The 24,522-nt window shown below is 54.4% G+C and overlaps 1 protein-coding gene across 1 annotated transcript in view; it reads right to left on the bottom strand.

Annotated features, from left to right (window-relative positions):
• Nucleotides 1–802: 802 nt before the first annotated feature.
• The window catches only part of CAMK2A (calcium/calmodulin dependent protein kinase II alpha), a 34,334-nt gene continuing 10,614 nt past the window's right edge, over nucleotides 803–24,522 (bottom strand). The window contains exons 4-18 of the mRNA XM_021552244.3: nucleotides 22,550–22,604; nucleotides 22,248–22,313; nucleotides 20,649–20,721; nucleotides 20,174–20,276; nucleotides 19,618–19,701; nucleotides 18,930–19,024; nucleotides 18,423–18,545; nucleotides 17,595–17,678; nucleotides 16,238–16,280; nucleotides 14,472–14,512; nucleotides 8,766–8,814; nucleotides 7,395–7,470; nucleotides 6,504–6,598; nucleotides 5,936–6,173; nucleotides 803–5,730 (exon numbers count right to left, since the gene is read on the bottom strand). Coding sequence (XP_021407919.1) covers nucleotides 5,941–6,173; nucleotides 6,504–6,598; nucleotides 7,395–7,470; nucleotides 8,766–8,814; nucleotides 14,472–14,512; nucleotides 16,238–16,280; nucleotides 17,595–17,678; nucleotides 18,423–18,545; nucleotides 18,930–19,024; nucleotides 19,618–19,701; nucleotides 20,174–20,276; nucleotides 20,649–20,721; nucleotides 22,248–22,313; nucleotides 22,550–22,604 — 1,220 coding nt within the window. The 3' untranslated portion in view covers nucleotides 803–5,730; nucleotides 5,936–5,940. The remainder of the gene's footprint in view (nucleotides 5,731–5,935; nucleotides 6,174–6,503; nucleotides 6,599–7,394; nucleotides 7,471–8,765; nucleotides 8,815–14,471; nucleotides 14,513–16,237; nucleotides 16,281–17,594; nucleotides 17,679–18,422; nucleotides 18,546–18,929; nucleotides 19,025–19,617; nucleotides 19,702–20,173; nucleotides 20,277–20,648; nucleotides 20,722–22,247; nucleotides 22,314–22,549; nucleotides 22,605–24,522) is intronic.

Below are 24,522 nucleotides of genomic sequence, written 5' to 3'. Positions count from 1 at the left end.
AATCCCCACTGTGATCCTGGGATCCTCAGGGCTCTCCTTTGGTAGCTGCCATCAACCAGCAAGTGATGGGAGGGATGGAGCTGCAGCTGTGCCAGGGGTGTGGTTGGGAGGCAAAGCTGGCACTGAGGGAGGACACCAAGGGCAAAAGGCAGTGGGGCAGTGGCACATCCAGAGGACACGTGTCCTGTGCCACGCATGGCTGCCCAGGGCTGGGGGGAACACTCCAGTGCTGACACCTGCCAGGGCTGGGACAGATGGCAGAGACAAGGGGGCAAGGGGGCACCCCAGGGCCTGGCGTGGAGCAGGAGCAGAGAATGTGGCAGCCTGACTCCAGTCCCCTTGAGGTACCAGCCCACCTGCATGAGCAAAGCCCAGCAGGTGCCCCTGGGAGCCCCCCAGACACTCTCTGCACTTAGCTGGAGGTCCTGTGCCCATCAGCTTCCTCTAAACTTCCCCAAACTGCCCAGTGGGCAACTCCACCCCCCATTTAGCTTAAACACCTGCTGGGGGATCCCAGACACCTGCAGCACCCAAAGCCCTGCCCCTGGGAAAAGGGCTGGATGGCAATGAGCTGGGTCTGGGTGTGACACTGAGCTCTCTGAAACCACAGAGATGCTGAAGATGAGGGGTGGGCAGCGTCCGGAGTACCAGCATCCTGCAGGCAGCAGGATACCTGCAGCCCCTGCCCAAGGCCTGGTCTCAGCCTTGATGCTTTCGAGGACAGGAGTGCGGTGATGGAGGGACAAGGGGGTGGCAGACGGTCTGAGTCACTGCAGTGACGGAGAATCATCCGTTTCCATGCTCAGAAGTTGGTAGCTATTTATTGCACTTGAACACCAAGAATAAAACTGACACTCGCCCTCCCTCCCAAACCCACCCCGCTCCCCGTCCCCCCCCACCGCCCTCCCCAAACAGAGCATCCGATTTGAGCAGTGATCATTCTGTTCACAGCCGCAGGTTCAAAAAAGACAAAGGAAAAGGAAACAAAATCAGTCCTCCCCTACCCACCCCCCCACCCCCCCAAGTTCCCACTGAATCCAACACGGTCACACTGCTCAACAGTTCGAGTGCACTTACAAAAAGAGAAGAGAAAGGCTTCAGCTGCAACCGTACGGACGAACAGACACGAGGGGACAGGCAGCGACCCCTCCCTGGGGCTTGATTATTTTGTTACGTGACAAAGCTTGGTATACTCTTAATTATAATATATTTTTTGCAATCATCTTAAATAAATATTTCCATAGAGATTTCCTGTAAGTATATATATTTTTTATATATATATATAATATATAAGAGAGAGATAGATCTCAATTTCTTTCTTTAAACCACTGTTAACATATTTTCCCTGCTTGTCCAAAAAATGTTACAAAAGCCCTAAAATTGTGCAACAATTAGAAAAAAGGGACAACAATCCAAAGAAGGAAGGAGCCACTCGATACAGTCCCCTCCACTGCTCCCTCTCTCCCACTCCCTGTTGATGACCTGCAGGAGGGAAGGAGATTCAGATGAATCTGGTGGCAGAGTGGCCACCAGCCCCTGCTCTGGTGTCCCCACAGCCTGCTCACATCTGGGTTTCCCTGTCTGATACGGACAGGACCTGCACCTTGGGACATGGGCAAGGGTAAGGTCTCTGCTGGCTGGAGGATCTGTGCAGCATCAGGAGCGTGGGGTACACCATAACCCATCCTGTGGTGGGCAAGAAGGGTCAGTCTGTCTCCTAAGGTGATCAGAGGATGTGATCTCCTGCTGGCAGACACCTCTTGGTCCATGGGGCTGTGTGGCTGCCCCCTCACACACGGCACTGCAATCCCACCACGGGCTGCAGAGCCCACCAGGAGCTCCAGGTGGGAGGAAATGACTGCTGCCTGCTTCAGCTTCTGGAGATCCATGGGGGCAGCCATGGGAGGAGAGGCAGGTTTGGGGTCAGACAAGGATTTGGTGCCTGGCAGAAGGGGCATTTCATGTGGGTTTGAGGGGAAAAGACAACTCTCCCAGCAGTGTCTGGCTGGGGTGAGAAGGAGGGCGCCGGCTCCTCCAGCAAAGAGCTGAGGCCTCTTTGTCTTCCAGAGGGGATGCATCAGCAAGATGTGAGAAATTATGATGTTGCCAAAGGACCTTGGCAGCCAGGAAGGGAAAACAGGCAGCTCCGAAACCCACCTGTGGAGCTGGGAGCTCGACACCACTACAGCAAGTGCTTCCAGTTAAACATCCCCTGTGGTCTGGGAGAGGTGGAAGAGAGGATGAGTTTGGAGGACTTCTGAGTTTGGTTTGACCCAGGCACCAGGAGATCAGAGGAGAGGGGTTCTGTCTGTGCCAGGAAATTAAATGTGCCATAGCCTGATCTCCAGACTTGAGGCCGATGGGACAGGAGGTCCATGGTGGTAAACTCTATCCCTGCCCATGTTGCTTATTAGGAATATCCCTGGACATTTTCATTCCCAGATCCATGGTGAGATTGTTGGGGCAATGCCCATTTACATGTGTCAGGGACAATGTCAACAGCTTAAAAGTAGAGCAGCATCCCTGACTCTTCCAGCCAAAGAAGGACGGTGGAAACTTATTTATATAGCTTTCCTGCAAGTTTAGGAGAAATCAGCAAATGCGAAGGAAGACAGAGACAGATGTTTTCCACGGATACTGAAAGAAAAGGTGGAGGTCCATCAGTGCTAGCTGAGATGGTCTGGAGATACAGGAACCTGCTCTGGAGAAGCAGGACAAGGTGGGGCAGAAACACCAGGCAGGACAGACCCCTAAAGTGCAGGTGCTTAATGCTGCCAGCGTGGGCATGTTGGGAAGTTGGGTCTTCCTTGGTCAGGCTGAAGCTTGACTGGAAGACTAGAATGAGTTTAAACTTCAGACTCTGCTTCCCTTGCAAAGGAGTGTTGCAAGGACATCCAGCTGCCTCCTGGGGAGATGACCTTAGGGAAACCTCAAGGAAGAGAAACTCCCTCCAAAAGGACACCTCAAAGCCTTCCTGGGACCAAGATGCTTCTCCCTAGAAGTGGCTGTGGGTTCTCAGTGAAAGGAGGTTGTATCTACCCCAACATCTCATCTGTTATTCCCAGGGAATCCCACCAGACCCCAGTCCCAGTCCTTTCTCCAGTAGCAGCTGCTGGAGCAGCTTCACCCTCACAGGCCACCCAAGGTCCACAGCTATCAGCAGCTTCAAAACCAGGCTGTGATGGCATCTGCCCTTCAGCCCCCATGCAGAGTCCTGATATGATGTCCTCCATCATCATCCACCTTATACCAATTCCCAAAAATCCTCTTGACACCTGAAGAGCTTGGACATTAGAAGGTGGATGACACTGACCACAGCCAGCTTCAGAGCCAGCTCTGGAGAGGGAGAGAGAGAGAACTATGAAAGAGCTGAGTCCTTCCTTTAAAAATTAAAAAAACTTCAGCACTACATGACTACAGGAAGAAAAACAGATTTGTAAAAACACCCAAACTCTACCTTAAAAGTTAATCCTTTCCCTGCATGGATTTCCCTGCTTTGGGGAACTCTTGCAAGCCTATGGTGCACAGGTCCACCAAAGGCATGGGGAACCCCGTGGGCACCCATGGATCAGCTCTGTGATTTGCCCCCAAAAAGGCATCTCCTACATACATCACCAGCAGCCATCACACTGCTGGCACAGAGGAACACACCAAAACACTTCTCAGGGCCTGTCCATGCCCCAGCAGTTTAGATTTCTCCCCCTCCATCCAGTGGGAAAATAATTTTGCAGTCTGCAAGGATGCAGCTGCATTTGGCATTGTGGCTGTCCCTGCCTCAACAGAGAGCAAAGCATTCAAAACCACTGAAAATGCAAAATACACACTCAGAATTTACATGGAGGAAACATTTCCTCTTTTTTTTTCCTTTTTTTTTTTCCTTTTTCCTTTTTTTTTAGGTCCAAAAGAAGCAGTTTTTGTTCGTTTCTTTGTTTTTCAACACACGCACCGTCTAAAAAGTTAAACACATGCAGACGAAGAGAGTGGAGCTAGAAAGTACCCCGGGGCAGCAGTGCTGCAGAAGCCTCATCAGTGAGCAAAGAGGCTACAGTTGGAAAAAAGAGAATTTGAAATGGAAGAATTGCCAGAAGAACACCCACACTTGAACCTCTACCTGATGGCAAAGAGGTGAAACTAACGTTCCCCTTCCTGGCCATGTCTTCTGTCCTGAAAGCCACATGCTGGTGGCACTCCAGAGCCACCACTGTGGTTTGCCCTGCAGGAAGACCCATGGGGTGCAGGAAGGTGCCACGGCAATGTGGGTGCCCCTGGAGATGGGTGCCCCTGGAGGCGGGTGCCTTTGCCACCCAACGCTGCAGGACAGAATGGGACAAGCCACCACGGTGTGAGAGGAGGAGGCTGGCAGCCGTGGGACCCCTGGTAGGAGCATCGTGGCAGAACAACCCCACTTCAAATGTAAACGCAATGAAAAACAGCAACCCCCGAAAATACCCCCTCCCGCCCCACTTAAACAGTTGAATGCTTCTAGTTATTACATAAAGATCCATTTCAGCAAATACTCAAAATCAAGTTACGAAATACACGGTAGGTTGGTTTCTTTCCCCTATAAAAAGGCATGCGCTCAAAGGAGAAGACAGCGAAAGGCTTGTTTGTTTTTGTTGAAGCACAATCAGATTCTGCAGTTTGTCACTAAAGCTTGCATTCCTTGTTGTCGCTGGAAGGAGTCACGCGGGCCATGGAGCTTTGTGCCCGAGCCAGCAGCCAGCTTGGCTGGCCCCATCCCATCCTGGGAATCGGGAGCAAGGGAACGCCAGTGCTGTACGTGGGGGCAGGGTGGGTGCTGGGGATAAGGACCCAGGCTGGGTGGTGGGTGAGGAGGAGGGTGCAGGGGCGATGCTACCACCTGGACATGGATGGGAGAGCCCCAGCTCCCATCTGTGCTGAAGGGAAGCAGTTGTCATTCTCCTCCTCTCTTCTCCCAGCATCGCCAGTCTCTGCTCCAAAGGGAGAAGGGAGGAAGAAGGGAGAGCATCCTTCTTGGCACAGCAGTTGGCTCCACAGCCTGGAGCCAGGGTGCAAACCTACTTGCTCTCCTGGGAAGAAGCCAGCCTGCGCTGGGAAGAGAAAATGAACAGATAGTCTTTACTCACCCATCCAAACACGGCCCTCCTTGCACAGGTACGCATGAAAAATGGACTTGGCAAATGGATTGAATTGCAGTTCCCTGGACGAGGCTGCTGGGAAGCAGGAACTCAGGTTGGGAGCAGGCAGGAGTCATGGCAGCAGAAAGGGACCTTGACAGCAGCAAAGCAAAATCCACCAGCACACAGGGAGGGTGCAGCAGAGAGCGGCTCAAAACTGCCCTCTTCTTCCATGGAGGGCTTCCAGCAGAGGTGGGAATGGAGGTGGAGGATGAGCCCAGTTCAGTAGATGTGCTGGGTAGTGAGGAGGCCCACCGATGCTATGCAGCCGAGGAGGGGGGCCTGTACACCGGGCAGATGCTTGGGTTGAAATTCATGGTTTCTCTTTTTCTGGTTCATGCAGAGGAAGGGGGCCCAGCGCCACGACCCCGGCAGGGTGGGGGGTTTGATGGGGTGCTTGTGCTGCACTGGCGGGGCTGTCGTGTGTGTGCGGTGAGAAGCGAGGGGTTATTCCAGCAGGAACCAAGCAGCAGAGCCAACAGCCAAAGTCCCGTAGGTGAACATGTCGGAGGAGGTCTCCCCTTGGTAGTCAGTCAGTGACAAACCCAACACGGGCAGGGCCACACTTCAGCTGCAAAACACAACCCGGGAAGAGCCGGAATTCACTTTGACCATCCCTTTGTCAGAGCATCCCTCTCCCCACTGCTATCTCACAGCAATCAGCCATCTCCCCACCGCAGATCCTCAGGAGAGGATCCCACATCCTGAGAGCCCCAACGCTGCAGCGTGCCCACAGCAGCCCTCCCTATCCCTTGTGCCCCACCCTGGACACTCACAGGGCTTACTGCGGTAGGACCGAGGGCGCGCCAGATCTGTGGAAGTGAACAATCTGCCATTTGCCATCCCGGCGGTGCCAGATGCGGGTCTCCTCGGACTGGGCAGTGCGGGGGATCCCTCCAGAGTCCACGTACTGCGTGATGCGAATGTAGGCAATGCAGGCAGACTCGTCTCCCATCAGGTGGATGTGGGGGTTCAGGATCGTCGTATGCACGGGCTTGCTGTTCCGGGACCACACTGGTGAGGGAACAAGCACAAGTGGATTTAGGAGTTTGGGTGGCAGCAATGTTGGAAGTGGAGACACTTTGTTAAGCTCTCTGCTTGACGGCGCTGAGTGAATGTTGTACAGGTGGATTCAGCATGGGTCCATCTAGAAAACAGCTAACCCAACAACCTCTACAGATACCTGGACCCAGCTGGCCTAACAACCCCTGCTGGGATCTTCCAGATCAGCCGGAGATGCTCCCACAGCAACCCTAGCCCTATTCCCTCCAACAAACTGATGGAGGTCAAGACAGGCACATGGGAGGTGGGAGGGGTCCCTCAGAAAGCAAGTGAGCTGCTTACGGTTTTCAAAGTAGAATCGGTGGAAATCCAGGCCTTCCACAAGGTTGCCCAGAGCCTCAGGCTCAAAAGCAGTCATCCCAGGGTCACACATTTTCCTGGGGAGCCAGGAAAGGAAGAGAAAAGGGAGAGGTTATCTCACTACTTCTGACACGAGAACCAAATGCCTCCTGCTCAGGATGGCTCCCTCAGTCTGAGGCTGAGGCATGTCTGCACCAGTGAGTAATTCTTGCAAAAATCTGACCTCAACCCTGCATTCTGCCCGCACACCTCCCCTCCCGACCACTAACTGTAGCCAAGGCCCCACCAAAGCAGGGTGCCTTCTCCATCAGTCACCCTCTGCAACTAAACCTCGTCAGACATTGTCATCTTCTTTACAAGAAAGGAAGACATCAGGGAAAAAGCTCATATTATCTGCTCTATGTCAAAATATCCCTGCTGCGATCCTCTGATGCAGGGATGACTGCACTCCCTCAGACATCACTAATTACATCATCCTTGGACACAGAAGAGGTGTACTCTGAACAGCATCAGCTCAGCAAGCAGAAATCATCTACACTTCAGAGCAGCCTGTGGCAATCTGGATATAATGGATTCCATGGATACAAACACTTCTTTTACCATAATTCATGTTTACAATTATTCCTTTCTGCAAACCAAAAATTGGGCTCATCTGTGACAGTAAGACCAGAGAACTGTGGTCAGATGAGCACAAGAGCAGCATCAGGCTTGGAAACTGATGTCTCCTTCTTCTCTTGGATGGTCTCCACTCTTCCCCACCAAACAACCTTGTCACCCTGCCCTGGGCAGCAGTAAAATCCCCTGGGCAAGTAAGAGTGAGCGACTCCAGCCTGGGAGGCTGAGCCCTCACCCAGCCCAAACCTGCACACTCACGTGTAGGACTCGAAGTCGCCATTGCTTATTGCTTCAATCAGCTGCTCTGTGACTTTAATGATTTCTTGCTTCCGTACTGTTGGTTTAAAGAGAAAAGGGAAATAAAAGGATAAAACAAATGAGAAGTAGGCACTGGTGTTACCATATCGGTGAGAAATCTTTATCTCATCAGGAATAGACCACAGGATGTGGGGGGACTTTGGAAACTGTACAGGGAAAAGGCAGGAGAGCAGCTGGGGAGAGAGACATGGCTCTTCATCTCCAGATTTTCAAAGCCAGGGCAAAACTGAAAATGCCTGTAATTTCCTAAAGAGCCAAAAGGTTAATCATCAAGTGGGAAGTTACCCTCAGTCCTAAAGTTGGGACAGGTTGGTTTTGGCTGAAAAACTTTGCTAAGCTGGTACCCTCTACCCCAGGACTCACAGCACAGGCCAGCTAGGGTGAACTGCACCAAGAATGTTCTCACCTTCTTTTTGAAATGGGAGGAAATGGTCTCAGAAGGGAAGAGAACAGGTGACTGACATGTGCAGCCACCCCAGGAGATACAAGAAAAGACCCTGCAAAGGGCACAGAACTGTGCAGCTGCTGCCAGAGATTCCAGGCACTGCCAGTTCATCTGGGAAGGGATGGGCTGCAAGAGTGGCTTTGGGGCTCCCAGGGATGCAGGAGGAAATGTCAGAGGTAACCCTGGGCTTATTAACAAAGTTTCACTTCAAATACAAATTGACATCATATTTGACTTTTTTTTTCCTTTGCATTGTGACTAATGAAAGGAGAGGGAATGTGTTCCCAGGAGTTGCTCAGAAAGGCGAGGGAATCTCACCACTTCCTAGGCACCACCTGCCTCCACATCCAGGCCCAAGGAGCCCCTCTCCAGGAGGACAAGTTGTCCCATTAGCTCTCATGTCAGGACAAAGTCCATTTTGCTTTGTGTAGGGATCACTTCATCGAGAGACTTTACAAATTAACACGGATAAATGATTCCCTGGGTTATTCTTAGAAAGCTGCCGCTGGCAGGCAGGCAGGCGGCAGACAGGGATTTCCCCTGGAGGCTTTTCCCAAAGGGAAGCTTATTTTAAAAGAGCAGCCAGGCTGCTATCCCTGCAGATTCCTGCCGTTTCCACACCTGCTTTCAGGGAATATCCCTGTTCATGGGAGCACCTCACTCCTCACCACCAGTGCCCCAGCTGCTCGTGTCAGCAAACCAGCAGTGAAACCATCTGAAGAGTTAAAGCAACTTCTGATGGGCCCTGAGGCAGCTTGATGGTGGTGGGTTGCCTCACCGTGGCAAATATCTCATGAGAGGTGGCCAGACCTATGGGCACCCCTCCAAAACAACCTGCCCACCTTCCCATTTGCCCCCATTGGTACCTTTGGTGTCTTCGTCCTCAATGGTGGTGTTGGTGCTCTCCGACGATTCCTGAGCAAAGAACAGAAAGGAGACATGGGGTGGTGAGAAGAGTCTTCTCCCCGTGACAGATGGTGCTCGTGTGTTCGACAGCCCCCCGAGTCTGACCCCACAGCGCTCAACTGTGCCAACAGACAGAAACCAAGGAAAACGCCAGCAGGTCCAACCTGTCCTCAACCACAGCTCTGGGGCAGCACTGGCAGAGCCCTCCCTGACCTCCACTCCTTGTCGCCAAGGGCACAAGAGGTGGGCTGTGGAGGGTCTCGTAGGAACGGTGCTGCCTTTCCTACTGACACCTGTGGGGACAGAGATGGGGGCAGGTCCAGGGGCCGTGTGGTGGGTTCCTAGGAGCGTTGCCGGAGGGGCAGGGAGAGGGGCTGTGCAGGGGTGGAAGACACCATGTTGACTGTACAATAAAGAGAGAGATGTACAAATTAACAGCGAGAAGGAGCTGGGATGAGAAAGAGGGGACTGTGCAGGAGTGAGAGAGACCACACTGACCGCAGAGTAGGGAGAGAAATGTACAATAAAACAGTGCTTCCAAGACCCACATGGACCACTAAAGGCTGAGACACAGCTCTCTCAAGAAACAGCTGAGCACTACACAGATTTGGGGGGAGAGGGGTACTGATCCCCCATCTCTCTCCGGGAGCCTCATCAAGGCAACTCTGCTAGCGGAGCTAGAGCAATGGCTCTGCTAGCTCTTCCCAGCAGAGCCTTGCTTGTGTATTACCCAGAAGACCCCGATGTAGGTTGGCAAGGTGTCCCATGACCATACAGTCCCCGCAGAGGCATGGAAGGTGTTTCTCCAAGGCTCCTTGGACCGATGCAGCCTGCAGACCTGAGTCAGGAGAACTGGGAGAAACGGCATGAGAACCCATCAGCAAGAACCAGGGCTGGCTGCCCACCAGCTGGTGGCCAGCAAGTGCCTGCACCAACCCTGTTAATGGGGTTTGTGGGTGATACGGCTTTGAGGATGTTCCCTCCAACCCCGCTGTCCCTTCTTCCCTACCCCGAGGTAACTTCCAAAAACGGGGGAAGCTGGAACATGTGGAGAGGCCCAGCAATATCGGCATTTAGGAAGACGAAGGACACTCACCATTAACTGAACGCTGGAACTGGACTTTCTTTTCTGGAAAAACAAGGAGAAGAGATGGAACAGGAAGAGACACGGAGTGAGAAAGGCTGAGAGCAGCACATGAAAGGCAGCAGCTCCTGAGCCACCCTTCTTGATCCTCATGGGCAAACGAAAGGCGCAGAGGGACTCGTTGCTCCTGTGGGGACGTGCCGCTGGCTGCAGTGCTGGTGGTGACTTGCCAGCTCTCTCCCCGCATTCCTGATAGCACTTTTCTCTCCTGACCTGCCACAATCTCTGGGGTTGCTCATCCCAAGGACCTGGCTAGTCCAAAAGGGAATCCCTAGGAGCCTATGGGAATCCCTTTAGGGAAAATGGAATCCCTAGGAGCGTGTGGAAACCCCTCTAGGGAATCCCTAGACCTATCTCTGGTGGCCTGTGACCAGGCTGGCAAGCTCACAGGAACAGAAGCAGGGTACTGAAAAGCTAAGGCAGCTTCACCACAGCCCTGTGCCCAGTGTGAATGCTCTACTGACTTCTCTGGATCTGCTCTGGGTGCACTAACTGCTGTGGAGACATTCCTTTAGCTTTCAAACTAGACCAGTCCTAACCTGGCTGGTTTAAGGCCAGAAAGGCACTAAGGCCTCAAGGCAGGCCCGCAGTGCAGGAAGCAGTCCTGAAAACAGCTCCAGTGCTTTAAATCAGGACTCCAAAGAGAAGATCTGCACATTTACCTCCGTCCTTGACCACTACCACTAGGCCTTAAGGTTTTTGAGTTGATCACCACATATCTACTCTTCTGCTTGCAATCCCAATCTATTTCTGGACTCTCCTCCCTTACTGTGCTCTGTTCCCCATCTCCATCTTTAATTTAGCTAGGAGACAGGGGGACATGCCTGCATACCCCTTCTGCACCTCTGGCTCCCAGGGAATGAATCCTAGTGTGCGTCAGGGAATACCAACGTGCAGAAATCAGAATCTGCAGTGCCAAATAACAAAGTGCTGTACCAGCATATTTAACAAGGCACCAGCTGTGCCTGCCCTGCAGAGGGAAAAGTACCACACACTGTGCAAATCTCTTGGAAAAGTCCATAGAGAGATCCATTAGGGTGTGTGGGTGGGCTACAGCATAAAAACTGATGATATCCATTCTCCCTCATTGCTTCTTCCACATCCTAACTGCTCCCACCAACATCCTCAGTGAGTTTCCCCCTCTACTACTGCTGCTCTCCCCTACCTCGATAGGTCACAGAATCATGGAATCACAGAATGGTTTGTGTTGGAAGGGACCTTAAAGATCATCCAGTTCCTAGACCAGGTTGCTCAGAGCCCTATCTAACCTGGCACTGAACACTTCCAGCGATGGGGCACCCACAGCTTCTCTGAGTAATCTGTCCCAGTGCCTCAACACTCTCACAATAAATAATTTCTTCCTTATATCCAATCTAAATCTGCCCTTTATCTGTGTGAAGCCATTCCCCCTTGATCTGTCACTCCATGCCCTTGTCCAAAGTCTCTCTCCAGCACTCTGTAACCCCTTCAGGCACTGGGCCATCTGTCAACTCTCGCCCTTCCTTCACTGAAAAAAAAGATGTCCTAAAGGGCAGAGCGAGCTGTGGTATTTTGTCAGGAACCCCATGGAGAAAGGGAGCCACTGGAGCTGGGCTGTTGCAGGGAGGACTGACAGCTTCTGCTACCCAAGGACATGAGACGGGGCAGCAAACTGCAGAAGTTTCAGACGCAACAGAATGCAACACAAAGCAGTGACTGCATCGAGTCGGGACATACAGGAACAGGATGCAACACGGGGCAGTGAGCTCGTCAGTTCAGGACGGGACAGGATGTGACACGGGGCAGTGATTCCATTCGTTACAATGGGACGAGATGTGACACTACACAGGGCAGTGAGAGTATCATAGCTGCTGGGACCAGAGGCCCTCCCATGGATCCCAGAGCAGGGCTCGAGGGGGATTTCTGGTCCCAGGAATGCTTTTAGTAGGTGAGGAACTTCCTCAGGAGGGTTTTGAGCCATCTGGGCCTGGGCTGGCACCGTGCTGGTGTTGGAAGGATGTGCAGACAGGCCAGAGGGCAGCTCCAGCTGCCTGCTGCCCACCAGCACAGCTTTGGGCAGGAAAGGCAGGGGTGCTTGCCTGGGATCTGCCTGTTCTCGTGGGGATGGCCATTCCAGCACATTACTCCAAGTGGGGACACCACTCTCCTGTCACCCACACCACGTGGCCCCACTCTGAGCAGACAGGACCATTCCCTTCCCACTGTGCCAACAACTCAAGGCAGGATTCCAGGTTCCTACCTTGCTTTTCCAGCCAGTTAAAGAAGTTAACACTGCTCAGCAGTGTCCTCACATCTGCTGGTTGCCCAGCAGGCCATTAGAGCTTCACCCAACACCCAGGCTCCCCGTGCCCCCCTGAATGAGATACACTGCAGGTTTCCTCAGGCTGAGCATGGAAATGAGAGGTGGGGATGGTTATGCTGAAGGTGGACAATGCAAGGAAGCTGTTTGGAGTGAGCTTGTTTCTACCTTGTCTTCTCCTCCTTCACCTTCCTGGCCATCTAGCCAAGCTGTCTCCCCTTTACTTGTTGAAAAGGCAAATTCATTCTCAGAGCTTGTCCACACTCTTCAGATGAGTGCTGGTGGGTAGGTTGCATTTGGAATGAGGCCTCATTATCTGCTCCCTTCTTGCCAGCAAGGGCTGAGGGCTGGGGATGCAAACCAGCCTCTCTGATCCTGCTCTGAAACCAGACTCTCCTCACTGAGTTTCAGTGAAAAGCCAGAAGGCTGTTCACCCAAACAAGCTATTTTGCTACAATAGGAAATGCCTCTTTTCCCAGGATAATGTCTGCCCTCGAAGCTCCTTTGAAGTCCAACAGGGAGCATCATTAGCAAGTTGGGCTGGCAAATTCAAAGCTGTCCCTTTTTGCTGGAAAATTAGATTCAGGACTGTGCCTGATGAAGCCTCTTCATCCAGCAAGCTCTCCTTTAATAGCTTAAAAATGCATCTTCTGTTTGGTCTCACTTGTGCTCCAGCAACTTATACCAAGTTAGCTCTACCTGTGGTGTCACATCTTATGTGACTCTCAGAAGCAACCGGGACCTCAGAGCAGCAGAGGACAGGCCAGCAGTGGCTAGCATAGGAGGTGTTGTGACTACCATGGGATCTGCCAGCACCAGCCCTATTAATTCTGTTCTGGGAGTCCCATGATATCCTGACAGCTCAAAGTAATGTCCTCTCAGAGCCATCCAGGCCATCAGCCTCATGCTGCAGAATAACACTGCATGGGCAGAATGGCCTCTCGTGGAGCTGAGACCAGGTTTGGAGGGCTGTGCATGGTCTCAGTCCTTGCAGGCTTCTCCTGTCCCAGCTGCTGGGTCTGGGAGAGTGAGAGAAACACATGCCATCACCAGACCATCAGCTTCATCACTCATTCGTACTGAGGAAGGAAGAAGCTGGCTGAGGGCTCTGCTCCTCCAAAATCCTGCACCTGTCACAGCCCAACAGCTGGGTCCCAGTAAAAGGGTGGGAGAAGGTTCTGTAGGTTCTCCCAACAAAGGGCCCCAGTGGAGGAGGAAGAGCGGCCACGCTGCAGTCAGGCTCCCAAAGCTCTGCCAGATGATGGAAGATGTCACCACGATGGAGGATGTCACCACACGAGCTCTCCCTTGCTGAGTGATCCATTGTATTTATGAAGGGAACAGGTAAGGAGAGAAGGACCCTCGCATGGATCATTCCTTCCTGCAGGAGGAGTTTAACAGAGCTGAATAACCACTGCTATCCACCACATCTCCATGTTACCAGAAACAGCAGAATTTTGCTGCCTCCTGGAGCCACCTTGTCCTGGAGCAGAGCTGAGGCCCCACCTCAGAGGGGCTGGTGAACCCGCAGGCTCTGCAGCCCAAGAAACAAGATCCACCAAGCACCAGCTTGCTTTTATAGCATCACCAAGCCATTTACTCTGTCAAAGCACCACCATGGTTCTTTGCTGTCTGCACTGGGCACAGGGGACAAGCAGCACTGTGAAGGTGGTTAAAAGCACCCACATGTCACCCAGCAGCACATCAGCACTTGGTACAGGATGGGACAGGAATTGGGACCAGTCTCACCAGCTGCAGCAGGACCCCCATGCTGAGCGAGCAGGACATGAGGCCACCCATCCCACCAGATAGCTGCTGTTGGAGCCATGGTCCAGGGCTGCAAAGCTGCCTCCTCCTGTCCCCTGTCCTGGTCCAGCCTCTGCCTCTCCCCCTCCCTGGGGGCAGCGAGGGACAAGCGCATATTGCCGGCAATGAAGCAGCAGCGAGCACCCTCAGCACCAGCCCACTCCCCTCGCCCGCCGCGCTGCAAAGCCTCCTGTGCGCTGCCTGTCCGGGCAGGAGCGCGGCCGGGACACACCGGCACAGCCGAGCCAGCAGCTGCCCTTTACAGTGCAGGGTGTAGCGGGGACTGCCGGCGTGGCACAGCCCCGAGAGCCCACGGGCAGCAGGGCACGGAAACGCTCACCGCCGGCACGGCACAGACACCCCCAGACCGCCCGGCAGAGAGGGGCGGGCGGCACAGGGCAGCGGGGCTGAGCTTACCTTCACTCCGTCATTCTTCTTGTTGCCACCACTCTTGCCTCCTGGAGAGAGGAGGAAGGAGATTAGCAGAGCCAGGCAGGGCACCAAGACCAGGAGGGCGAGGATCAGCAGCATGGCGGTGGGTGCCAGAGCGGCAGGAGCCCCCGGCCCGGCTGCTGGGGCTCTTCTTCTCTCCAGCAGCCACCGGCGCAGCCCGCGGGAGCTCAGGGGCGACCTTGCCGGCGCTGTCCTGTCCTAGCGCGGTGGCTCTTGGCCGGGGGCATGACCCGAGTCCTAACGTCACGCCAAGTGCCTGGGGCGGTGGAGGGGGCTGGCAGGGCTGCCCGGCAGAGGCGGGCTCTGGCCGGGCTGTGCTGTTGACCCGGCGTGGTGCAGTGTGGAGGAATGGGCTGCCCGCCTGCCGCCCTCTAATTTTAGCCCCATGCTGCCGGGATCATGTGCTGCCGGCCCGCCGGCCCGACAGCTGCAAGCCCGCATTTTGACAAGGATGAAAAGCAGGCGCCTTCCCCTGAGCCCACCCACCGCTGCCGACAGTGCCCCAGCCCCCGCGGCTGCACAGCCCGCTGCCCTGAGCCCCGCCGCAGGACGGGACCGCTGCAGCCCAGCGCCTGTGGCCCGCCAGCCCCGCCTGCTCCCTTGGGCCCTGCGTGGGACGGGCAACGTGGGACGGGCAACACGAGGAGAGATGCTTTGAAATTCCTGCCTTTCGATGCTTCCTGTCCGCCTCTCCCGGTGTGGGGCTGACATCGGATCCCCCCAGCTGCTGGACTCCTCCAGCGCCCGCCGCAAGTGCTAAATGTGTCAGCACGATCCCCCCACGACAAATGCAGATACCAGCCTTGGCCACAGCCCTCTACCCTGGCACCCCTGCCCACCTCCTACACCTGGCACTCGGGGAGCCTCAGAAAAGCACCCTGAAACATCCAGCTAACCCCAAACAGCTGCCACCAGCCAGCTCAGCAGCGTGCAGGGCTTGGCTGGTGTGTCCCAGCCCTGTAGCACCACTGCAGGGCCATCTCCAGCACTGGGGAGGGCAGGAGGTGACAGCGGGTGGATGAGCTCTGCAGTCACACGGCTGCATTTGGTTCCATGCCTGGGGAATCGCCTGTGAAATCCCATACTCGGCGAGGTGTCCCCAGAGGGAACAGCTCTCGGGGAAGGCACTGGAGCAGAGGGCTTCTGCCTGCACTGAGACCTCTCCAGTGCATAGGCTGGGCTGCCATGCTCGGTCCTGTCGCCATGGCAGCCCTCGGGATGTAGGGAGGCAAGAAGAGAGTGGGGAATCCTGCAGGATTAACATCCACCTGCCTGGGGAGAGACCTGCGAGATCCTGCTGCCATCTGCCTGCAGTGGCGCCGAGAGCCTTTCCCTGCTCCTCATGCAGAGGATGCTCTCCCTGAGCCACAGACATCTCCAGGAGGACACACAGCCAGCTGCTTGAGCTCTGGCTGCCCCCAGCACCCACACCCCCATGCCTGCACAAATCAGATGGCTGGGTGCATGCAGACCCCAAAACCCTAAAGCACTGTGGATCACTGAGCCTCAACCACACACTTTTTCTCTTGCATCCCATGACAGCAGCTAGCCTGGAGGTGCCAGGTGACCTTTTCTGGAGAAGCACCCAAAGCCACACATCCCCAAAGGCACAAGGCTGCAGTCTCAGCCTCTCTGTGACACATCAGGCAAAGCCAGCTTTCCAGGGACCCTACAGATTTGCCCTGGGTGTCCTGTAAGACAAGGAGATGAGTCCCAGAGACAGCACCTACCGGAGAAGTTCCTGGTGGCCAGCATGGTGGTGAGGATGGCTCCCTGAAAGACAAGGAAGGCAGAAGGAAAGGGTGTGCTGGACCCTGGGTCCCTGCACCCTGTTGCTCCCCCCATTCCTGGGGGAGGAAAGCCCTGCTCAGCACCTGCCCCCCAGCCACTGGAAGGAAGGAAACTTGCCCACGGACTGATATTCTCTTCCTGCCATCAAAAGCAGCTCTCAATACCTGACTCCATATCCCCAGCACCATGGCATTGGGTTGCATTCTCTAAAACTGCCTTGCCTCTGAGATTAAAGGGATATTAAATATCTGTGGGACACTTCTCATTCTCATACTACCCTGTCCTAGATGAAGCACAACCCCACTGACTGGGGCCAGCACCTGGCAACAAGGGGACCCACTGGGAGTGGAACCGGATTTAATTGTGATTAAAGCTGTGCCAGCTCAGAGCAGCAGGGCAGGGATTGCTCATGGGAGCCACGCAAAGATCACCACCGCAAAACAACATTTGTAAAAATCTTTCCCCTTTTCCAGCTGAGTCCACTAACTAGTTGCTAAGTGTATAATGAGATTACTTTGGACTAATTGCTTACAGTAATGGATTACTATTTTGAAGTGTATGCCTGAACTAATTTGATTACTTGTCTAGCTGAAAAGTAATAATAGTTTATAGACAGTTTTGTTGCTTGATAATCTTGTAAGTAGTCTGCAGCTGTCTGCTCTGTGTCATGCTGTGTTCAGGCCTGGAGTGCTGATGGCTCAGGCTGTGGCTCAGCCCAGCCTGACCCTGCTCTGCAGGCAGCATTGTGATTTCCAGAGCCCATTCCCAGCGCCCTGCTGCCAGCTGAGGCTGAGCAGCACCCGGGAGATTAGTGCCTCAGGGAGGTGCTCAAGCTGGAGATGGTGATTTCAGAGGGGTCCAGGCTGTGGTACATGGAGCATCCGAGAAGGGAAAGGCTGTGGGGCTGCTGGGGTTGATGAGTTTTTTGTCTGTCTGTGGATCCCTTTATTCTTGGCTGCAAAGTGCCTCGGCCATCAGGCAAAGGGTCTCACTGTGCCTCCCAGGCCAGCCCCAAAAAGAAGCTATCTTGATACTGGCTCCAGTGCAAAAGTCCTCACCCAGTGTCTGGTATGACAGTGCTTTCCTTCACCATGGCTTTCTTTGAGCAGATGGGAACCCCGCCAGATGAACCTGTCACTACACTCAGTCTCCTTCCTCTTCTTCACAATGGGGGTCCCCAAATGCCCATCACCCCCACACCACTGCCCATAGACACCACCCTGTTGTTTCCCACCCAGGGAACAAACCCACCAATGATCTGATCGTGCATTTAGCAACCAGCTTGGACAGAGTTACCTTCAGCTTCCTCCGGGCATTGAACTTCTTCAGACAGTCCACTGTCTCCTGCCTGTGCATGCATGACGCCACGGTGGCACGGTGCTGAGGGGAGAGAGACCTGGCTCAGAGCAGTTCTGGGGAGAAGGGACCCCCCAACTGGCTCTCACATGCTCACACACGTGTATAATCTCCCATGGCCAAGGCATGGGCCAGAGCTGCCTGCAGCAGCAGCAGCAGCAGCAGATAAAACTTTAATCGGCAGTGAGAGATCGAAGCTTTGGAGTCAGCAGGATCTGCTCTGGTGGTGAGGGTGTGTGGAGAACTGTCTGCCCCCTGAGTTAACCCCTTGCCTGACCAGCCATGTTTAGCAATGTGCTCAGGGTTTGCACGTGTGTGGTTAAGCCCACAGACTCCTCCTGTCTTTAGGATCTGATTCAGAGTGAGAACCAGCAGCTGAAACAGCGGGATGCAGTGAAGGGTGGGGGCATTGCTGCTGGAGTGGATGGATGGATGAACATGAGCCTACTCCCATTGCCTCTGAAGAAAGACCCCCCAGCACAGCGTGACACAGAAATTAGTCTGTTCCCAACAAGGCAGGGAGCCTGTGTATGCCTGCCATCACCAGGTCCCCCAGGAACATGCTGTTTGCATTCACAAGCTTTTTTCTGCTGTAAAACCTCAGGGAAAATGCTGCTGTGAGAGCATTGAGAGGAACCCTGCCAGGAAACCATCTACCCAGGATGGAGAAGAGAGCTGGCAGGCAGCATGTTTGATAGCAAGTGATCCCCAATGGGATATTTCCCACTTGTGAATCCCCACATCTCTCTACCTTCGGCCCCAGCTCACCGATATCCAGGGGTGCTTCAGAGCCTCTGCTGCTGTGATGCGCTTGGATGGGTTTATGGTCAACATCTTGTTGATGAGATCTTTTGCTTCAGGAGTGACCGTGTCCCATTCAGGGGAGGGGAACTGCCAAAGCAAAGGGATGAGGGTGAGAAATGGCAGAGAGCCCCTCTGCACTTGAGTTGCTTCTCCTGCAGCTTGGGATAGGTTGGAGAAATGGTAGTCACTGGAAAGAGCTGCCAGATGGAAAATCAAAGAGCAGGAGTAGAAAAAGGAAGTTGGAAGGCTCAGGACAAGACTTGCCTCTCCCACAAAGTGACCCTGAAATGTGCCAATGTGTGCAAGTGGGCATGGCAACGAAGCCAACGATCTGTGACCAGGGCAGAGGAAAGTACTTGTTCTCATCGGTCAGAATTTGTCTTGGTGCTCTTCTAGAGCAGCAGGCTGCAAGACAGGGACAGCAGGAAAGAGAGGAGACTGTGGAAGGGGCAGCAAGACAAACCCACTCACATCGTAAGCCCCAGCCTTGATCTGCTGGTAGAGTCGGTGTTGGTCTTCATCCCAAAAGGGTGGGTACCCAACCAGCAGGATGTAGAGGATGACACCTGCCCAGGAAAGGAGATGGAATCAGTGGGAAAGAGTTCATTGCTGGCAGCAGGAGCACACACAGCCTGGGACTGATCAAGCTCGAGCAGAGAAACAGAAATTGGGGAAACATGAAGATTTGCTCAGTGCTTAAAGAGCAAAAGGCTTGTTGGTGGGTCCAGTTCAGCAGCTGGGGAGGTTGAAGGCTCTGGCAGGCACCACACAGAGCCCAAAGTGGGTGCCCTGGCAGGGGTGGGTGATGCTTCCTTCCCATCGTGGAGGGAAAAAGGCTCCCCTATGGCTGCAACTGCACGGAGGCATTGCCTGACTCCACCAGCACCACAGGGAAAAGAGGCAGGATCTCTCCTGGCTGGGAGCTTTGGGTACATAACAAAGAGGGTGATCCTTCAGAGAAGAGTGCCACTGAATTGGGAGAGAGCGTGTTGCCCAGGGTGATGTGCCACCTCCTGGGTAAATCCTCCACGCTGACTTCCTTGAGGTGTGACTGGAAACTGCACCTTGGGACGTGGAGAGCAGCTGGATGACCAGCCTGCCTCATCCCGCCCAGCGCAGCCCAGCCCGCTCCCGGCATTCCAGCCCAGCTCTGACTTACCGCAAGCCCACAGATCCACGGCTTTGCCGTACGGGTCCTTCCGGAGCACCTCGGGGGACAGATATCCCGGGGTGCCGGCGAAACCTGCGACAGACAGCCCGTCACCACAGCAGCCCCCGTCCCGCAGCGCTCCGCAGCCGGGACTGCTCCCGGCCAGGCACAGCCCAGGGTGCTGGCACATCCCGACCCCTGGCACAGACACCCTCCCTCCAGAAACCTCCGTGACCCCCGAGCGCAGAGCAAATTGTGTTTTTCTGCCACTGCCAAAGCCCCGATGGTGCCCAAGGCTGGGGTGCTCTGCTGGGCACTTCCAGCGCCTGGAAGAGGTTTTCCTTCCGCTGCTCTGTCCCTGTTGCTGGCCTGTCCATCTCACCAGGACACCTCGGTGACTGACTAGTCCCTGTGGAGCTGTTTGCTCCACATCAGCCTGCTCATCCACAGTGCTTCCTGGGCTGCTGCTGCTGGGACTCTCCCATAACCCAGGTCCTGGAGCCCCCCTGAACTACCATGCCAAGCAGGGCTGGAGGGGACCCCACCTCAGGCCAGTGCTACTCACCAAACCACGCTTGCTGGTCGCCCTCCACCTCGATGGCGAGGCCAAAGTCAGCCAGCTTGACGGCAGCACCCTTCAGCTTGGATGCCAGCAGCAGGTTCTCTGGCTGCAGAGGGAGATGGGGTTGGAGAGGAGTGAAAACCCCTCAGGAACTCTGCTGTTGGCAGGGGCAGCTTCCCAGCACAGCACAGAGGAAGATCTGGATGATTAGGATGTATTCCCTAACTGCTTTGTCTTGCTTTGTGTCCTGGTGTCCCTGGATCCTTAGGGGTTTACAGACTGCAAAGACCTCCCTACCCCACCTCCCTTGTGTTATTTCAGTCCGGAGCTGTCTTTGCTGTGTGCGTTCCCCGCAGCCCTGCACGGTTCCTCCCAGCTGTTCCAGCAGCCCTGGAGGACTCTGGGCATTGTTCACAGTGCTTTGCATCACAGATGGGGTTCCCTGTCCTCCCACAGGCGCTCTCCCTGCAGCTCCTACCTTCAGATCCCGGTGAACCACCCCCATCTGGTGGCAGTGCAGGACGGCCTCCAGGATCTGCTGGATGCAGTGGCTGTGGGAGAGAGGAGAAAGCTCACACAAGTGCCCGGTGAGGCAGAGTTTTTCAGACACTTCTATTCTGCTGCATTTCACCCCTCTGCCCCTCTCCCCATCAGGCTGCCCATCAGCAGCCCTGCAGCCCAGCTCAGCATCCCCCTCCACTGACACCCACACGCCTGGGGGGAGCAGTTCTAACCCAGTAGGAACCTAACAGAGCTATTGAACACCAAATAATGGTGAGCAGGAACTTAGGGAACACAGCTGAGCCTGTGGGGACCCCACAGGAGCAGCACTGGAGGCGGGGAGCTGGAGACCAACAGTGGAACCACAATAGCAGCAAAGATTTGGTCTCCAAACACAGGCAGAGCAGATGTGCTCTGTGCAACCTTTGCTCCAGCCCCTTTTCCCTGCTTTCCTCTAATGCAGGTGGCTCTGCTGTGTCTGCTTGCTTTATATCTAGTTCATTACATTCCAGCTCTGTTGTGTGCGTGAGACAGGAAGGGAAAAAGACAGAGGCACTGATCACTTCTGCTCCAAAGCAGCTTATGTGCAAGGCAGAAGGTCTTTATTTACATGTATTTTATTTTATTTGTATGACACTAATAAGTGGATGGGCTGTAAGTGGATTCAGTGCAGGCAGCCCATTAAATGAGATTGCTTTCTGCCTAGAAATAATGGATATTTCCATGCAGAGAGGTAGTGTAGAGTTTACCACCCCTTGGACATACATAGAGGCTATGCTTAGCCTGGAGGCTATGCCAAAGCTTGGGGGCACATTATATCTGGAGACTGGAGAGGGCCAGATCATGTCCCCTCAAAAGAGTGAGACTAATACTGTCCCCTGGATGAGCTGCAGGGACCAAAGGGGTGACTGAAATGGTTCTGCAGAAGGTACCTGGAAAGTGCCAGTGGGAGTGTGGGAGGGAGCAGAGCTCCAGCACAGCCTGTCTTGACTGCTCCTCCTCAGTGCTCTCAAGTGGCAAATGCCAGAGAAACACTGGCAGAGGGCTGGAATGCAGCTCCACGGGGAAGGAGTGACATCCCCAGGGTGTCTGTGCTAACATGGCCCTGGCTGGCCACCAGCCTGGTGTTGGGTTTCCTCCCTGCCAGCCTGGGGAGCCCTGGTGCCCCCAGACCAGGCAGTCCTGATGCCCTGAGACCAGGGAGCCCCCAACACCGTGTTCATTTACAGTGAGGTCAGATGTTTGCTATCCCAGCATCCTGGGGAATGAGGACACTGTGGGCAATGGCTGGGAGCCATCAGAGTCAAAGTGGAGACCAGTCCTGTGGCAGCACAGGCACTTCTTGGCACATGAGCTGAGTGGGTTAAAAAGAGCATTTGGGGTGGTTTGGTTTTGTTTGGTTGTTTTCTTTTTTCCCCACAGTTCCAGTCTATGAATATGTGTTGCAGAGTGGCTGTAAAACACCTCCCAGTACAGAAGGAGCTGGTGCTGCAGAAAGCCAGTCCTGTAGGAGCCTGGGAGGGAGCAGCCTGTGGGAGAAGGGGACACCGCCTGTCCCCAGCACAGCCTGGCTCACCTGGCATCCGCTTCGCTGTAGTACTCCCTGGCCACAATGTCCTCAAAGAGCTCCCCGCCGGTGACCCTGCGAGAGAACAGCGGGGCTGGACTGGCTGGCAGCACACCCAGCCCTGGCAAACCCCCAAAAATGGCACTGCACCGTGCATGGGGGGAGAAGCGGGGGTGCAGCACAGGGACCTGCCCTCTGCCTGGCTTGGGGACCCGAGTTTGGGTCAAACCCAGCCTCGGGAAGGGCTCGGGAGGTCACGTCCCTCCGGGGGCAGCACGGAGTGCCCGTGGGTTAGGGGATGCATTACTCACAGGTCAAATATCAGGTAGTGGTGGCCCTCTTCAGAGATGCTGTCGTGGAGCCTCACTGCAGCAGAGACAGAAGGGTTATGGGGTATACCTGGCTCCCACCCCACTCCCTGGGAACGCCTTTGCTCCCCTTTGGGCACAGGCAGGAGCTGGGGAAGGGCACAGCAGGGCTATTCCTCTTGCTATTTCCACTGGCTGGGTGGGGGTCCCTGCTCAACAGGGGACCCCAGCGATGGCCCCAGCCTGGAGAGTCGTGAAAGACTCAAAGATCACATCCAAACTGGGGATTGCCCTGGGGCTGCACCTGGCCAGGGTTCCAGGCAGCTGCTGGGCTATCTTGGGCACTGGGAAGGCTGCAGGCATGGGTGTCCCATCAGGAGAGGTGCCCGAGCAGAGGGAGAGCTCAGCAGGGAGCTGAGCTGACAACTCTGGCACCCATGGGGCTTTTTTATTTTCTGCTCATGACCTTCCTTTTCTCCTTGGGAATCTCCACGTGTTGAATTGCCCCATCTCCTGGCACCATCTCCCCTTGGGCACACCCTTTGCCAGGTATAAACCTGTCACCCTGCTGCATGCTGATTTTTCAGGCTCAGATCCCTGCCCAAACTTAGCAGGCAGGTGTGCAGCAAGGGGACTGGCACAGAAACAGGTAAGGTGGATAAACAGACACATGTCCAGCATCCTCTGCCCCCATCTCGTATTTTGTTTGATTCCCTAAAGGTTATGAATATTTAATGCTTCCTCTCTCTCACCTGGCTTCAGCCTGATACAACTTTCAACATATTTGAGAATGTTGGGAATCAGTGAGGAAAAAAGAAACATTCAGGTGAGAGATTTTGTGGGAGTTTTTACTCCTAGCCCCTTTTACTGCATCTAAATCAGCTGAGCCCTATATGGAAACATCCTCCAGACTCAGTGTGAGCCAGAGGAGATAACAACCCCAGCACTGAGCGCAGACACTGAGCTGTGTCACTCTTATCTGCCAGGCCAGCAAACACCACTTTGCTGGTCCTTTTCCTGTCTCCAAGCTCTGTGGGCAAATCCAGCAGCTGCCAAGAGCATCATCACCTCATCTGGCCAGGGCACAGAGCACAGAGCAAACAAGGCTTGATGGGCTCATCAGCATCTTTTCTGTCTCTCTTGTGGTCTTGACTACTGACACAACTTGCTCATTCCATTCCCCAGTTTTCATTTCTAACTGCTGGCCTCTGCAGACATCCCCTGTGCTCTGACATCTGTGTCTGCTCCATTTTTCTCCAATATACAACCCCAGCTTTTCTGCCTTCCTCTGCTGGAAGAAACATATTTCCTCCCGTTTCATCTCGCCTGGGAGGGATTTGGGGGTATTATGCCTGGGATCCCACAGAAGCCAAAGTATTCTCAGAGGGATTAGGTGAGTTTGGTGTGGATAAGGCCAGCATAACCATAAGCATATGGTCCAGATACGGTCCCTGCTTGGGGAAGTCCCAAAGCCTGTGGCTGCCAGGAGCCAAGAAGGTATGAGAGGGAGCAGCTGCTCTAAATATAGCTTGATCCTACAAGTATCTGTTACTGACCATAGTCAGAGAGCCACACTGGCCAAACCACTCCATCTCAGAGTTGAGAGCCAAGGCAGGAGCAGGACACAGCTTCAGGAATGAGAGTCAGAGGACAAGTACCCGGAGATCAAACTCCAGGGCTGGGTGCAGCCAAAGTTTTCCCAATAAAGCAAGATTTCCCTGAGTGGAAACAGCTCTCCCTAGTATGCCACTCAGTGCTGTGGATGTGCTGTGGAGTCCTGGAGACCTGGGACTGCCTTTGCCCGTGCACAGCTTTCCCTGTGAGGTTCTCCAGCAGGCACAGTGCAGCACAGGTTGGCTCCTCCAGGAACTGCAGCATGGCCTCTCATGGGAGATAGAAGGGCCCCGTGCAGGGAGCAAGTAAGAGGACAGCAAAGCCCCTCGACAGCTGGGGTGTTCTCCTCGGGAAGGGATGGA

Source organism: Lonchura striata, chromosome 15 (assembly GCF_046129695.1).
Source record: "Lonchura striata isolate bLonStr1 chromosome 15, bLonStr1.mat, whole genome shotgun sequence".
NCBI lineage: Eukaryota > Metazoa > Chordata > Aves > Passeriformes > Estrildidae > Lonchura > Lonchura striata.
Note: the sequence above shows the minus strand (reverse complement) of the source record. Positions and strands in the feature narration are given on the sequence as shown.